Source organism: Sciurus carolinensis, chromosome 9 (assembly GCF_902686445.1).
Source record: "Sciurus carolinensis chromosome 9, mSciCar1.2, whole genome shotgun sequence".
NCBI lineage: Eukaryota > Metazoa > Chordata > Mammalia > Rodentia > Sciuridae > Sciurus > Sciurus carolinensis.
The window spans coordinates 63,030,625-63,047,355 of record NC_062221.1 but is presented as its reverse complement, the minus strand read 5'-3'; the positions used below and the strand labels follow the sequence as shown (position 1 = coordinate 63,047,355).

The 16,731-nt window shown below is 38.7% G+C and overlaps 1 protein-coding gene across 3 annotated transcripts in view; it reads left to right on the top strand.

Moving 5' to 3' along the window:
- Nucleotides 1-16,731, top strand: part of Atp13a4 (ATPase 13A4) — a 132,312-nt gene that overhangs the window by 96,978 nt on the left and 18,603 nt on the right. For 2 of the 3 annotated variants that reach the window (XM_047564139.1, XM_047564138.1), the window contains exons 18-25: nucleotides 292-416; nucleotides 5,427-5,590; nucleotides 6,424-6,546; nucleotides 7,676-7,755; nucleotides 9,152-9,194; nucleotides 9,587-9,696; nucleotides 11,706-11,802; nucleotides 13,751-13,823. In XM_047564139.1, the coding sequence (XP_047420095.1) occupies nucleotides 292-416; nucleotides 5,427-5,590; nucleotides 6,424-6,546; nucleotides 7,676-7,755; nucleotides 9,152-9,194; nucleotides 9,587-9,696; nucleotides 11,706-11,802; nucleotides 13,751-13,823 (815 nt within the window). The remainder of the gene's footprint in view (nucleotides 1-291; nucleotides 417-5,426; nucleotides 5,591-6,423; nucleotides 6,547-7,675; nucleotides 7,756-9,151; nucleotides 9,195-9,586; nucleotides 9,697-11,705; nucleotides 11,803-13,750; nucleotides 13,824-16,731) is intronic. The other variant, XM_047564140.1, reaches the window with a different exon arrangement.

Below are 16,731 nucleotides of genomic sequence, written 5' to 3'. Positions count from 1 at the left end.
AAAAGTGCTTTAGTGGATGCTGCTTGCATCTGTATTTCAGCCAGAATTAGGCAGGGCTGGTGTCTTGTCTAAATGAATCATGGAAGAGTCTTTGAATCTCTAATCCTAAATACACTCGCCTATACTTGGTCCTGTAGAATGCTCCTAAAATTGTCTTTGTGTGGGTGATAGGAGCCTTGGAGATCTCAATTACTTGCAGACACATATATACAATATGTGTGTGTGTGTGTGCGCGCGTGTGTGTGTGTGCATATATATTGTATATATATTTGTTTTTTTCTCCCCCTGCAGGGAGAAGGTAGAATCAGACCTGATATTTCTGGGATTACTGATCTTGGAGAATAGATTAAAGGAAGAGACAAAACCTGTGTTGGAAGAGCTCATCTCAGCCCGGATAAGGACTGTAATGATCACAGGTACAGAATAAAATGTGCAGTAAAAGCAGGAGGACTCAATATGCAAAATAGACAGGGATTGACTCACTTAGCAAATGTTGTTGATGACCTCCACCTGGCCAAGGCTTGATTCTGGGAGCCACCGAAGGCAACACAAAGACGAAGCTGCTGCCCTCACGAAGTTTCCATCCTAGCAGGATAAAAGAAAAGCAGTCACTATCAAATGCTGTAATTAAGATTTTGAGGTTTACAAAATAGATGAGGTTTACAAATTAGATGAGGTAGTTGTGAGAGGCTTCTCTGAGTGGTAGCATTTGAAATGAGATTTTAATGGCAAGAAGATATGAGCCATGCAAAGATGGGTTTTATTGTCCAAGGTTAGGAGAAGGAGAATGTTTAGCCAATGTGGTCTCTAAACTCCAGTACAGGTCTATCAATAACAACAGTAATATGCAGGAAATAAAAAGAAAGTGCTGTCCTTTCTACTCCTAATCCGAAGCCCAGATCCCACAATCAAGAGAGGTGAGGTGGTGGGGATGAGAGAAGAATGGAGGAACTTTTTAGATTACTTAGAGGGAAATGAGAGGGAGGAGGGGGCAGGGGTATGAAAGATGGTGGAATGAGACAGACATACTTATCCTATGTACATGTATGAGTACAGGAATGGTGCGAATCTACACCATGCACAACCATAGAAACGAAAAGTTGTACCCCATTTGTGTACAATGAATCAAAATGCAGTCTGTAAAAATAAAAAAAAAAATCAATGCTTAATGGAAAGATAAATTGATACAGAATAAAACTAATGGTAAAAGAAAAGATCACTCAAGAGAAATGTGTGAACTTTCTTAGGGAACGCTTTTCAGTGGGTGCTGTTTTTAATTGTGAAAGAGGCTGGAGGGGAACAATGGATTTCCTAAAGAATTCATATTTTTGAGAATGTGTGGTCTTCCCTTTCTCTGCTATCACAGTCAGATGCTTTTAATTCTTTGACCTGTGTCACTGAGACACAATATTTCCTACCAAAGCATTTAGTCCCAACCCCCGGCCCTGCTTCCCCTGAGCCCAAGTCAACAGCCAGGGACCCTGCTTTTGCTTCCCCTTCTGTCAGACCAGTTCTAGCTCCTGCAGTCCCAGGCACTGCCGGCTGGCTACTTCAGCTTTCTCCTCTTCAGGCCTCAATCCAATTTTAGGTGCTGCTGAGTTAGTTCACTACCTATTAACCTTTCTCCTAATCCTTCTGTTTCAAAAATATTTATTTAGCACTCATGTTACACGTTTTCATAATCTAACCGTAGCCATTTAGATGTAGAAATCAGAGTTCACCCCTCTCCACCCTTTCTCTTCAATTCCTTTTTACCTCACATTGAAATTTCTGCTCTGTTTCTTTCCTTCCATGTTTACAATCTTTTTCTCTTTGAATGGGATCAAGGGATGAAATGCTCTCTGATTTCTTACGTATCCTGGCAAAGATTTTTGGCCCTGATGGAGGCATGAGTCAAAGTTCTTCTTTCTTAACCTTCTGTATGTAAGTACTACTTGAACTTTTTTATTTTATATTTTGCCTTCGGACTTTGGTATTGTAAAAGTACAACACCAGACGATTGTATGGGGACTTTTTCTTTTCTTCATATGATCTTTTTTCTTTAACTTAGGAATTTAGAAATGTATGGCCATATATATGTGTGTATGTATATATACATAGTGTGCTGTGTGTGTGTATATAAACATACATATATATTTTAATTGTTTAATTTGGAACATAGGGAGCACTTTAAAAATCTGTCTTTTTTCCTCTTAGGAAGGTATCCTTTACTGTTCATTTAATTACGGCCGTTGTTCTGTCTCGGAATTTCTGTCATTCACATAACAGGTCTCCTGGATCTATTCTCTTTGTTTCTTACCTTTATTCTTGTGGTTGTCATATTTTTATGATTTTGCTTTGTGCTGTAAGATTTTTTTGGAGGGGGCATCCAGTGTTTTCAATCCATAATATAGGTCTCAATAATGATCCTTATCTCCTTTAAGTCACCTATTGAGTTAAGAGAGATATTTTGGGGTGGGTGTGGCTTTAGAAAACCTTGTTTGTTTTGTTTTGTTTTTTGGTGCTGCATTGACAGCCCTTTGTGCTCTCATTATTTTCATGATCTCCAGCATCTGCTGCTCCTCCCCTGTCATATGGTCTGGTTGTTCTGCCTGAACTTTTCCTATTCAACTCCTGGGACCTCTTAGATTGTTAGAAGTTGTTAGATTTCTTTGTCTGATGACTGACAGTCAGGTCTAGGCTGTCCACCAACACAGTGGACCTCTCACAGGCAGTGGAGGCAAAGTGGACCTGTGTTGTCCGGTGGAAGGCTGTGGGCACCCTGCTGAGGCATGTGGGTGGGGAAAAATGTCTCAGCCCTCAGGACTCCACAGCCTCTTCCCAGCTCAGTTACTACAGCTCCTTCACACCAACTCAGCTCTTTTGAGAATCCTCATAAATATTGTGCTAGAAACCTGGGAGAAGTCACGATTGTTCTATTAGTTATTATTGTAATTATTATTATTAACCAGTCAGATATTATATTATTTCTTAGCAGTTGCTCTAGAAATCACAATAGGCATACCTATTATTTCAAGAAGGCTTACAACCAGGAATGTTCCTTACCCCTGTTTATATTATTATCATTGTCATAAGCATGACGTACATTGAAAACACCCACCGGACAATGTTCTAGTCTTTATCTTCAATGATAGAGTTAAAAACATAAATGAAGAAAAGTAGACTTTCATGTTTACTCCAGACTATTATTTCTGTTGCTATCTTTTTATTCCTTAATACAAATTAACCTCTGGTACCACTTCCTTTCAGTCTGAAGAATTTCTTTAGACTTTCTCTTTTAGTATGTCTGCTGGTACTGAATTATCTGAGTTTCCTTTCATCTTAGAATGTTTTTCTTTTCCCTTTATTCCTAAGAGATATTTTCATTAACTGTAGGAGTCAAAGTTGACATTTCCTTTTCTTAAAGCACTTTAAAGATGTAATTCCACTGTCTTCCCACCTTCATGGTTTTTGATGAGAAATATGTGGTAGTTTGAGTGATTGCTCTCTTATCTGTAATGTGTTATTTTTCTCTAACTGCTTTTTTTCTTTATCTTTAATTTTTAGCAGTTTGGGTCCTTTGTGTCTGGATGTTTTCTCACTGAGTTCATTCTGTTTGATTTTCACTGAACTTTTTGAATCTGTAAATTTAAGTCTTTTACCATATTTTGGAAGTTTTCTGCTATTATTTCTTCCATTATTTTCTTCTGTGCCAATCTCTTTCTCCTCTCCTTCTCAGACTTTACTGTCTTCATTTTTTTAAACCTTTCTCTCTTCTGCAGACTGTATAAGTACTATGGACCCTTTTTCTTCTTGTCTCCATTCTGCTTTCAAGCACATTCAATGAAAAAAAAAATTATTTTGTACCAGGGTGAATTTTTTAAAAAAAGCATAGGCACTTTATTTTTCAGTTCTACCATATCCATTTGGTCTTTTTTTTTTTTTTTTTTTTTTTTTTTGTGGTACTGGGGATTGAACTCAGGACCTTGTGCTTGCGAGGCGAGCACTCTACCAACTGGGCTATTTCCCCAGCCCTCCATTTGGTCTTTTTCTTCCATTTATTTGTTGAGAATTTCTGCCTTTTCATTTGTTTCATGAGCATTAACATTTGCCATGTGAAGGGAGCTTATAATAACTCCTTAAAACTGGTCATCTGAGTCATCAAGCAATTGGCAACTGTTTTTGTTTTTGTTTCTAATTGAGAATTGGCCAAATTTTCCAGGTTTTTAGTATGTTGAGTATCCTGAATATCTTAAATAATATGTTGTGAGACTTTGGATCCTGGATCCTGTTTAAATCCTCTGGAGAATGTTGAGAGGCTTTTTTTTTTTTTTAGCCAGTTGTCAGTCACAAGTCTGTCTTTCACGTTGCAGGTGGCAGTTCTAATATTTGCTTAGATAGTAAATCTTTTGCTATGATGTTTGGGTCTGCCCCATTCAAGGATTACTATGGCAAATGGGAGGGTGACTTATATTATAGTTCAATTCCTGAAACTTATTTGGGTCTGCTTCACCCAGGCCCACTCTGGGTTGAGCCCAAGAATTCTTAATTCATATACTGAATTAGCCCCCCTTTCCAGCTCTTTTCTTTTCAGAATTCTCCCCATGCTCTCCAGGTGACCCTTTTTCTGGTTCCTCCAACCAGGAGGAACACCGGGGTTCTCTTGAAGTTTTGGCTGCCTGAGTATCTCTGGAGCTAGAGCCTAGGTTCAAGTCAAACATATAAAAGGAAAGACAAAGAAAGATGAGAAACTCACCCCTCATAGAGTGCTTCTCCAAGTTTGACCCCCACAGTCTGCTTGCTTTCCTTTATAGAGTCCTTGAGCAGTTAATTTTTTCTTTTCTTTCTTTCTTTCTTTTTTATCCCCCTTTGGTACTGGGAATTAAATCCAGGGGTGCTTAACCACTGAGTCACATCCCCAGCCCTTTTAAATATTTTATTTAAGACCAGTTCTCACTAAGTTGCTTAGGCCCTTGCTAAGTGGCTGAGGCTGGCTTTGAACTCACAATCTTCCTGCCTCAACCTCTGTGGCTGCTGGGTAGTTTTGGGGTTTTGTTCAGGGCTTTCAGTTGTAATCAGTGGGAGAGAGAGACTGTAATGGGTTTACTCCATCCTGACTATAGGTGGAACCACCATATGCAATATTAAACCAGTGGAGTTTTCCTAAATGTCTGCATAACTCTTGGCAAATGACAGAAATAGATTTTAATTTTGTTTATTATTTTCCCTTCTCGCTCTTTGGCAAAAATACACTTGTAGGTAATGGAATAACCTGATGGAAAGGAGCCAGAACCAGAAAAGGGGTCTAGGTCAGGCCTGGAAAAGATTTAGAAACATTCCTCTCTACACTATAAGCAGAACTAAACTCCTTAGTCTGGCTTTCTCTGCTCTGACAAGTTGGTTTTATCTCTTCACTCTCATTGTAGGATGTTCATTCTTTCTTCTAGGTGACAATCTTCAGACTGCAGTAACGGTGGCCCGAAAGTCTGGGATGGTTTCTGAAAGCCAGAAAGTCATTCTTATTGAGGCAAATGAGACCACTGGGTCCTCATCAGCATCCATATCTTGGAAATTAGTAGAAGAGAAGAAACATGCTGTGTATGGGAATCAGGTATACCTAAAAGCAGACCTGCCACATTTCCTGACTTGTCTCACAGTGTTGGTGACAGACAACTCTGACAGGCAGAGGTGTCAAAGTGACCTAGAGTCAACAGACTTCCCTAGATATCTAACAAATAGGCAGTTCAGTGAACCCAATTATATCAATTTTCCCCACTGTTTCTACTGCGCTCTAGGGTATGGGCTTTCTTGAGTGCTGGAAACAATCCATCTTTCATACTTAAAAAACTTGTTGACTTTGCATGGGAAAAGCATACAGTCAGCAGAGTTGTGGATCTAATGTCTTATTTTTCCCTTTGCTTGTCTACCACCCCATTGGGTTCAAAGGGGATTTAGTCCCTGAGAGACACTACCATGTGCATTGGAAAATCAGACTATGTCTTCCGGGTAGACAATAAAAAGTTTTATTCATTTATCTTCAGACTTGTCAGTATTCTATTTCCATTGTGTCCTTGTGGAACAATAATAATTCTGTAAGGAAAAAAAAAATAGTAAGTGCTCACTTCAGGGAGAGATTTGTTAAACTGCAGGGCTTTTGTATTTTGCACTTGAAATGTGTGAAATGTGCTCTTCCCTGGGACTCTCTGAGATCAAATCAGGATGAGAACAGGACATGAGTAAGTGTTATTCTCCTATTCACTAGTGGCTGTGATGTGTGAAGATGGATCCAGCAAAGAGAATGTACTTCTCTGAGGAGTCAGGGCTGGAGTGTGACTTTTAAAGAGAGATCCTCATCTGTCTTCGTTCCCTTCTCTCAAATGTGCTTGTGGTCCCAACAACTCTAGCAGGTAGAAGAATATGAAATAACTGTATCTCACTTTGCAGGACAATTACATTAACATCAGGGAAGAAGTCTCTGATAACGGCAGAGAAGGAAGTTATCACTTTGCTCTAAGTGGAAAATCTTTCCATGTTATAACTCAACATTTCAGCAGCCTACTGCCAAAGGTAGGTTCTCAAAGTGTAGTAGTCCATCTTTGAAGGTGCTGATGACCTCTCATAGCATGGTCTTAAACCACTTTAAACTTTGAAATAGTTAATATATACCTAGATAGTTCTACATATCATAAGAGAGGCAGATATTTCTGCAGAGGTTACTATGGTCTTGTTTCTTATTAGATTTGAAATAAATAAACTTGATTAGTCAGTTTTTTTCCATCTATAGAATTGAAGTGTCTATGATTTTTCAAATTATAAGGACTGATTTTAGGTTGCTGTCATTACAATGTCTTCTTGTGTGTGTATAGTCAGGAGAGGGCATCTCACAGTATAGTGGAAATCCTGCAGTTGTACAGGAAGGCAGACCAAGAATAAAAGAACTCCACTAGGTTTTTGATAAAGGACCTATATACTGATGAGGGTTGAACTTCAAGCTCTTCTTAAGAAGAACAAGCTTATAATAAGGGCAGGTAACTTACTTGCCAAAAATAAAGATTTTGAGTGAAATCAGGTTGAGTTTACTACAGAGAAAAAAAAGGAACACATAGATCTAATACAGAAGAATTTAGACTTCACGGCAAGAAACTTAGGTGGACAGAACTGGTACAGGTGTTTATGCCCTCAACCATCTGTGTTCCATAGCACAAATTATGCTTGGAATAGCAGCTGAGTTTCATAATTGGCAAAGTCCAGGTGGTATGATTAAATCTGAGGCCACAAATCATCACCATTTCATCATTAGTTTCTTTTCTGCCCGTTCTGACCAATTTTCTGAGGAGCAGTTACTTCTTTTCCTTCTCCTGGAATCCTGACCTCTTGTTAAGTGGCAATTGCTCAGACTGCACTGGTTCAAGTTTCCATCAAGCTCAAGATGTTTCAGGACTTCATTTTTCATGGCAGTTGGGTTAAATTCCTGTCATTATTTTCATAAAATATCTTCTTACGCTACAATCTTTACTGATATTTTGTCTCCATTGTCATTTACCTGATGACAAAAATCTCAATGTCTGCATTGAAATTCAAAAAAAGTTTTCCTTGGAAACAAACTTTTTCTCATCACTCTGTTCTGAGTGGTATCAGTCATTTCATGTATGACCAGCTAACATAACAAAATATTTCCCTTTTAAATTACTTACAGATACTGATCAATGGGACCATCTTTGCAAGAATGTCTCCTGGGCAGAAATCCAGTCTGGTGGAAGAATTTCAGAAATTGGAGTAGGTTCTTTGCCTATTCAGGTGGCATGAACTACATGGAGGCTTGAGAGTAAGGGGGGAATTGTGAGAGAGACAGAAAGCTGCTCAGTTTGGCTAGGACAGTGCTTTCTTTCCCTGACTGCATATGACAATCACTGACTGAGGGAGCTTTGAAAAAATAGCCAACACCAGGACCACGCTGTCTGGAGATTTGAATTTAATTGCTCACATAGAATTTGGACGTCCATATTTTTTCAAAAATCATGGAAGTCAGTTTTGTACCCAAAGTTGAGAACCACTATACTAGAATATAAGGGGCATGAAAAGGTATGGAGAGAAATAAGACTGGAACACTGACTTCAGCTTGACTCCTGACAGTACAATGGGAATTTAGGTTTTATATTTGTAAGCAATTATTATGATCTAGGGTGATTCATATGATAAGGAATTCATATAACCCTCCTCAAATATTAAAGTATTCTTATGAAAGCATCCTTTCCATCCTGAATCAGAAAAACAGAGTCTCCATTTCTAGACATAATAAGAAGTTCAGTTGGAGTGACCCTGTATTTCCTGTTAATGGATCTCATGGAGTAGCCATGCTAGACCACATCCACAGGACTCCTACTTCATCTTCCTATTCACCTGATTCAGTCCTTAGGAAAACTTCTCAATTAGGAAAGCCCTATTTTCCCTGCACAGTTGAAACCCAGAGGTATATAGTACTTATAGGAGTGTAAGAGAAAAGTACAGTTATTCTGTGAAAGCTGTTACAGTGTTGTCCTTGAAAACACTGACTTTCCATGATCTTTTTTTCAACACTTCCAGAGAGAAGTGTTTGTCCAACCTCAAAAAGTCATCCTGAACTAGGGGTATGTTTTCTTTCTTCCACGTCTAGCACATCATGTTTTAGTGAGTGACTGAGGACAGGGTGGATTTTTTTTCAGGTTAGCATTAACAGCACCAGCAGCTAAGACCTGCTTATCACTTGGGACTTCATCATGCACTTGCCTGACAGCACTTCACTTCATACTCATGACATTTGCAGAGGAGAGAAATGATGGGCAAAATGGAAAGATGGCCAGGTCAAACTCCAGATCTTCTGGTTTTGGATCCTGTGCCCACTACGTTCTGACAGCTCATCATGAGATCATGAACACCCCCAGTTTTCAGCCAGGAAGGTTACTCCCCAAGCAGTGAAGTGCAGTGAGTCCGTGAATGATGCGTTGGATTTCACCACCCATTGTGTAAACTGCTGAATTACACTTTGCTTCTAACCAGACTCTTAGGGAAACTCCCTTAGGATAAATGATAAGGTTAAGCCCTAAGTAATCATGGACACTTTGTTTTTTAATTAGAGAAATTAGCTGGTAAGATAGTTTTGATCTCCTCCACCATTCACATGGTTCCCTTTTAGTTACTTTGTAGGTATGTGCGGTGATGGAGCCAATGACTGCGGGGTAAGTAGCTGCCAGTGTGGGGCCATAATCTCTCACTAATACTCACCTGGAGCTCTTTAGAGATGACACCTGCTAGAATATGTACCATTTTCCTTTCTCATGATGGATAAACTGATGGTGAGGATCTGGGAGGGTTTTGACCAAAGCCACACAATGACTCAGAGGTCAGTATAGGCTAAATGAGGCAGAACTTGGTTCCGAAGTTTCCACATCTTTGGCAAGGTGTCCCAGTGCCATTTCTCTTATGCGGCAGGCTGAGTAAAGTCTGGTCAACTCCTGATTTGGGTTGGGATCCAAGTTACCTTGTGACGGGCTTGACGGGCCCTTTCTTCTGTGTCATCAGGAGAAGTGTATGTGTCCTCATAGGTCATAAACTGACTCTTTGTTTTCAGGCTTTGAAAATGGCTCATGTGGGCATCTCTCTGTCAGAGCAGGAGGCATCTGTGGCCTCGCCTTTCACTTCCAAAACTCCAAACATTGAGTGTGTCCCTCACCTTATCAAGTAAGTAGGCATCTACCCCTGTGTTATCTTCTCTCCCTTGAATTTGAGTGCAGATAACATTGTTCTTTCTGCCTGGGTAAGACCAGTGTCCCTAGCTGGGAAGGGGATTGTGCAAAAATGCCAACATGCTCCTACCTAACAGACTGACCAGAAGTTACAAAAAACAACGGGAGAAAAGTGCCATTTCCAATGAAAGTCATTGATTGGATTATTTTAAAGGGTTGAAATCTGGAACTTGTTACTGCTTTGAAAATGTGTCAATTAGATTTCTTTCTTTCTTTCTTACTGGGGATTGAACCCAAAGGTAGTTTACCACTGAACTACACCCCAGTCCTTTTTCTTTTTTTTTTTTAATTTTGAGACAGGGCATCCCAAAGTTGCCCAGGCTGGCCTCAAACTTGTGAGGTAGGAGTACCTCAGCCTCCCCAGTGCTGGACTCCAGTGTGCCACTGTGCCTGGCCCTCATATTTTTAAAATGCATCTTCTTAGATGCTTTATACTGGGAGGTTAAACACACACTTGCCTTCCTTCCCTTTTGCCTCATTGTGCTGCCTTGGGCACCTTTTCTATTCTTGCTTTTCAAAATCTTTACTTATCTTTGCTGCTCCCACTACAATTTTCTTTATTTGATTTGTTTTTCTTTCCCCAAAATATGTAATTCCACTGCATTTTGTTTGAATGATACCAATAGCAGTGTAGTTGCTCTTGGTTATTTTAACTAGCATGCATTTGTAGTTTTAAAGGGGCTTTAGCACTCATACTATCTTATACATCGGAACACCCTAGAGATACAGGAACAGTAATTGTTTTTTTACAAAGAAAGAAACTGAGTCTCAGAGAACCTGGGCATAACTGTTATGTTCAAGGTTGCACAGCCATTTAGAGTTACAGATTGTTTTAGAATTGAATTTGGTTAAATGGGCTCTTTATATGTACAAATATTATACTTTTTACCATATTAAATTAATTATTTGACCAAATTATTCCATTTAAAATATTTATTTACTCATTTGGAAAATATTCATTGAGTGGGGACTTAATGCCAGGATCTAAGATAATACTTATCTGATTTTGTTAAGTGCTGCCAAGAAATGAAAAGGGAGGTGTGAACAGTCAGAAAGTGGTTGGGAGGAGGAATGGGCTGCACCAGAGAGGGTGGCATGGGAAAATTGTTCCAAGGAGGGGAGGTATGAGAGGAAACTACCTTTGGGGCAGAGAAAAGAGCAGTAGAAAAACCTCAATACAGGGAAAAAAAAACCTGGTTTTGGGGGTCAAGCCTTCACACCCAAGAAAAGATTTTGATCATAAGCAAATTAAAACCTTATTTCTCCTCCCAAATGAAGGGCATTTCACAGAAGTGGCATTTCACAACTCATCTGTTTTATGCTTTAACTAGGTACTGTTTACTCAAAGTCAACAATAACACAAAGAAGTATGCTCATTGTGTCCATTCTGTTTAAATTTGACATACGGCTAATTCGAGTGTGCACACTGTTTTAGAAAAAGTTGAGACTGCCAAGATGAAATTTGAATCAAATATTTGCCAAACTTCTGAAGCACCTGCATGAAAATGGATCCCAAACCTGTAATATAATTTATAACTCTTTACAGAGGAAGAAACTGAGACAAGGGAAATGACCTTCCAAATCAATTAGTGCAGAGGTGGTATGAGGTCTGGGACTAACTCCCAGATCCCTGACTCTGAGTTCAGAAGCTTAAACACTGCCTGCAGAAAGAGCAAGAGGAGCCCTAAGTCTGGGCTCCATTGCCAGGTCAAGGCCTCCAGACATCAGCCTGGAATTAGTCTTTCCTAAACAGCTAGTCATGCAGTGTCCCCAGCCAGCTCCCACAGGGTCAAGGATGACCAGTCTGTCAGACACGTAATGGTAAAATCGAATGTCTGATTTTTTTTCCCTCCTAAGCTCAGACGAACAGCACAAAATAACTGACCTAATATTTCTAACTTTCATTTCATTCCTCATTTCCCTTTAATTGTTTTTCTTACACAGGGAAGGAAGAGCGGCTCTCGTGACCTCTTTTTGCATGTTTAAGTACATGGCCCTGTACAGCATGATTCAGTATGTTGGTGTTCTGCTGCTCTACTGGGTATGACTGGGGACCCGGCCACTTGATTGATGAGAACCAACACGAGTTGTGGTACACTCTTACCACTTGCAATGCCCCTTCAAGAAAGAGTGCAAATAGGACATCAGGGCATCAAGAGACCCTCTGAAAATACCATCGAGGTTTCATAAAATACATCAGAAATAGACACATGCACAGGAGTTATTGATTTCAATCCTTTGACTTTGAGACAGAAACGTTTTATCTAGTGGCAGCTAAGGATCAGAACTGAATGTATCACTTTCAGTCTCACTGTTGCTGTCACCTGCTTAGACCAGATTTCTATCTTCTCGATTCCTGAGTGGCTCTACTCTGGTGTGCCATTCAATAAGGGGGTTATTCTCGGTCTTGGTGCAGTGCTTCCTAACTGGCTTCTCCTGACTATTAAAGTTTGCTCATTTCAGTGGTTCAGATCCTACTCCCCATAGCCAGTTTTGAGTAATCCCTCTGGTGTTGCTGAATGTGGAATGGGCAAGAGATGTTCCAGATAAATCCAAGAGTCATGAGTACCCTCCGAACATAGGGGATAGCGAAATGTAGGAAAGAGTTCAGAAGTGCTGAACTTTGAATATTTATTGACTTCGTTTTAGTATAATTTGTTTAGTGGTATGTTGGTATAATTTAAGTTTTTTTATTGATTGTGTTTAACAACTTGCTTATGACATTCCTGAAAATTTAGCGATTGACTCTCAAGAGTTAGTATAAACCAGCATACCTTTGGTTCCACAAATACAGGGCTTTGAAGATTGGATTATCATACAAAGATACAAATATCTTGTGATGACTTTTATTATTTGACAGGATGTAAAAGGAGAACAAACATGACTTTTTTGTGAGTTCAACATGTGCGCTTATTCTTTTTTGTGTGTATTGCAGACATTCACTGCACTATACACTTATTATATTATTATTAATAAATAGTATAACCTTCGAAAGAAATTTTGGCATGGGAATATAAACTTTTTAAAATTTTTAAAAAAAATTTTACAGACTGTATTTTGATTCATTGTACACAAATGGGGTATATCTTTTCATTTCTATGGTTGTGCATGATGTAGATTCATACTATTCCTGTAAACATACATGTACACAGGGTAATGTGTCTGTCTCATTCCACCATTTTTCATGCTGTGAGCTTATTCTTCATACTAATACCAAGAAAAGGAATTTCATTTGTGCTGAACATATCTAGATTCATCTATATTTCTTGCCCCTTCTAGGTCAAAGATTGTAGTTCTGTTGATTTCAAATTACCTTTCTCTTTTAATACTCACTGAGTAGTGGCCAGAGAAGGATGGGTTATTTATAGGAATTTAGCCTGATTTTGAAATTTCAACTACTTATGCTCAAAAGCAGAATTAAACAGTACATTATAATCCCCTTTCCATCAGGGGTGGAGAATAAGGAAGGAAGTTTCCCAAAGTCAGCAAGACCTGAGCACTCCTTTTTTAAGTATTAATGTGCTTATTAGGAGTTTCTAAGATTTTATCTGACAACACCCAAGGATGCAAATTGTGGGTTTAGTCATCCTCATTTCCATCAGTAAAATTCAGGTATGATTACCACACATTATTATTATTGGGATGCATGTTTTTATTATGCCAGACCAAACCCCAGATTTTCTGCTAAGAAGCAGAAAAGAAAGCAGAGGTGAGTCTGGTAGAAGGAGATGTTCCTTTAACACAGGGTAATACTGATGCACAGCCTGGAGAGCACAGGACACAGGCCTCATTTTGGAGAGGGTCTCACAGACTGAGTTCCAAGAACTTTCCATACCAGTGTTCACCAACCACACAGGCCACAGCCTCACCATCTCCTTGGTAATCTCCCTGACAGATCCTGTGTTGTAGTGAGAAAATGAACGCAGCTCATGCCAGACTTCATCCAAAAGATTATAACATTTTAAGTTGGCTTTACTTTTCATTTTCAGGAGACAAACAGCCTGTCAAACTACCAGTTTCTATTCCAGGATTTGGCCATTACAACTCTGATTGGTGTAACAAGTAAGAGACATTTTTTAAACTTCCTTCCCAGCGGTGCTACCCTCAGTTAGCTTCCCTGTACCCCAGAAAGGTTTGCCTGCCACAAGGGACAGCTGCAGCAACAGCAGCAGTGATGGGTGGCTTATTCTCAAAGATGGGGATGTAGGGACAGAATGGGAGGCAGGGACACAGAGAGAGAGTATTATCCTCATTTTTATACTGAAAGAAAGTGTTGCAAAAAAAAAAAAAAGCTGGTTATTTCAGTTTTCCGCAAAATATGGAGTTTCCATCAATGGACAGTAAACATTTAAAAATTAAAGAAACACCTTGAAAATTGGAAACACTGACATCAGTGAGCTTTTAGGTGTAGTTTTAATTAAAATGTGCTCAATGGATAGATGCTAACTGACTTTTTATATTTCTGGTCTCCAAATCTTAGTCTTTCAGCAATTAGAATGGAGCTTCAAAGTAATCTTACCATTATGCTACTCCTGCCTCCCACCTTCAGATGAATATATGAATTGTCTCCCCAGTTTCCCTGCATAGGGAAAATTTAAAGTTTTTTTTTTCATGATTTTATTTTTCCTAGAGCTACTTTAGGGTCACAGAAAAATTAAGAGGAAGGGAGAGAGATTTTCTCATTTACCCTCTGCCCCTACACATGCACAGCCTCCACTATGATCAACATGCCCTCTACCCCAGAGTGGTGCATTTGTTGCTACTGAGAGACCTACATTGACCATCATAATCATCCCATGCCCTTTGTTGACATTGGGGTTTGTTCTTGGTCTTGTACATTCTATGAGTTTGAAAATATGTAAAATAATGTATGCACATCACTCTGGTATCCTTCAAAGTGACATCATACAGATTTTTCACTGCCCTGAAAATCTCTGTGCCCAGCTCATTTATCTTTCCTCCCTCCCCAAAGCCCCTCACAACCCCTGTGATCTTTTTCCTGTCTCCCTAGTCTTACCTTTTCCAGTGTCATATAGTTTGAACCATGCAGTATGTAGCCTTTTCAGACTGGCTTCTTTCACTTAGTAATATGAATTTAAGTTTCCTCTGTGTCTTTTCAGAGTTTAATAGCTCATTCTTTTTGGTACTGAATAATATCCCATTATCTGTTTGCCAAGGTTTCCTTATCCACTTACCTACTGAATGGCATCTTGACTGCTTTGAGTTTGGGCAATTGTGAATGAAGTTGGTATGAACATCTTTGTGCAGATTTTGGTGCGAACATAAGTTTTCAGCTCCATTGTGTGCAACTCAGGAGTACAGCAGAATCAGAGGGTAATAGCACGTCAGTTTTGTAGGAGATCCAGCATTGTCTTTCATAGTAGGTGTGCCCTTTTGCCTTTTCATCAGCAATGGGTGGAAGTTCTGTTGCTCCACATCTTCCCTGGCCTTTAGTATTGACAGTGTTCTGAAATTGGGATATTTTTAATAATTGTGTAGTGGCCCCACTACTGCTTTCGATCTTACTTCTTCCCACCTTCTCAAGGGTTTTATAGTATTCCTATAATACTCTCTTTCTCCATTATCATCAGCTTTCCTCTAATATCCTGCATCATTTATATTAGCATATTCTTGTAACTTCTTTAAAAAAAAAAACTTCTTCCTTGACCCTAACTCTACCAATAATTTATGCCCTCTTTTTCCTTAAATATCCCAAACAGTTGTGTTTATTCACTTTCTCCATTTCCATCTCTAATTTTATTGGCTTTCCATTTCCATCAGACAGATTCTAACATTCAAAGGCATAAATCTGAATTCTGGGTTTGTGGTGGTGTTTGGTGGCAGGCAGTGTATACCTGTTAATGTTTTAACAACTGGTTCTTCAAAAAAAGATTTTGAGTGTGTATATATATATATATTTATATATATATATGTACATGTATATATACATATATATATGCACTTGAGTTTATTATAAACAATTTTTTCAGCTGATTTTTTATGGGATGAAAATATACACAAGACTTGACAAACTATGTCCACTTACGATCTACTCTCTTAGTATACTAAACTTGCATATAAATATTTTCAACAATTTTATTCATAATCTCCCAAAATTGGAATCAATGAAAGATGTCCCTCAATAAGTAGATGGATGAATAAACTATGTATATTTATACAGTGGGATGCTATGCAGTGATAAGAAGTTATGGGCTATCAAGTCATAACTGAGTATAAATTTTAAAAGCATACTACTAAGATATAGAAACCAGTCTGAAAGAAACTTGCAAATAACAATAAAATATGCAATACTCTTCATTACAAATGCCACTTAGCAATTGATTCTCACAGAATACTTCCATTGAGTTTTGTCAAACTCTTGTGCCCATAATCAACTTATGGTTGCAACTGATGAATGAATTAGTTCCAACATGAATGTTAGTTGCTATTGTTCTTTAGATTTTTGTCTTTAGAGTAAGATAAAAGCAAAACAAAGACTTTTATCAAAACTTTAATCTTCATTAGTGATATGAGCAACATATTTGTTGAATCAGATAGTAGCTCTTGAATGTTGGAAGAATATTTTCTCAGTAGTTTTTTTTTTGTGTGTATTTTTTTTATTGTAAACAAATGGGATACATGTTGTTTCTCTGTTTGTACATGGCGTAAAGGCATACCATTTGTGTAATCATAAATTTACATAGGGTAATGTTGTTTGATTCATTCTGTTATTTTTTCCCTTCCCCCCCACCCCTCCCACCCCTCTTTTCCCTCTATACAGTCCTTCCTTCCTCCATTCTTGTCCCCCTCCCTAAGCCTAACTCTAACCCTAACACTAACCCCTCCCACCCCCCATTATGTGTCATCATCCACTTATTAGCGATATCATTTGTCCTTTGGTTTTTTGAGATTGGCTTATCTCACTTAACATGATATTCTCCAGTTTCATCCATTTGCCTGCAAATGCCAT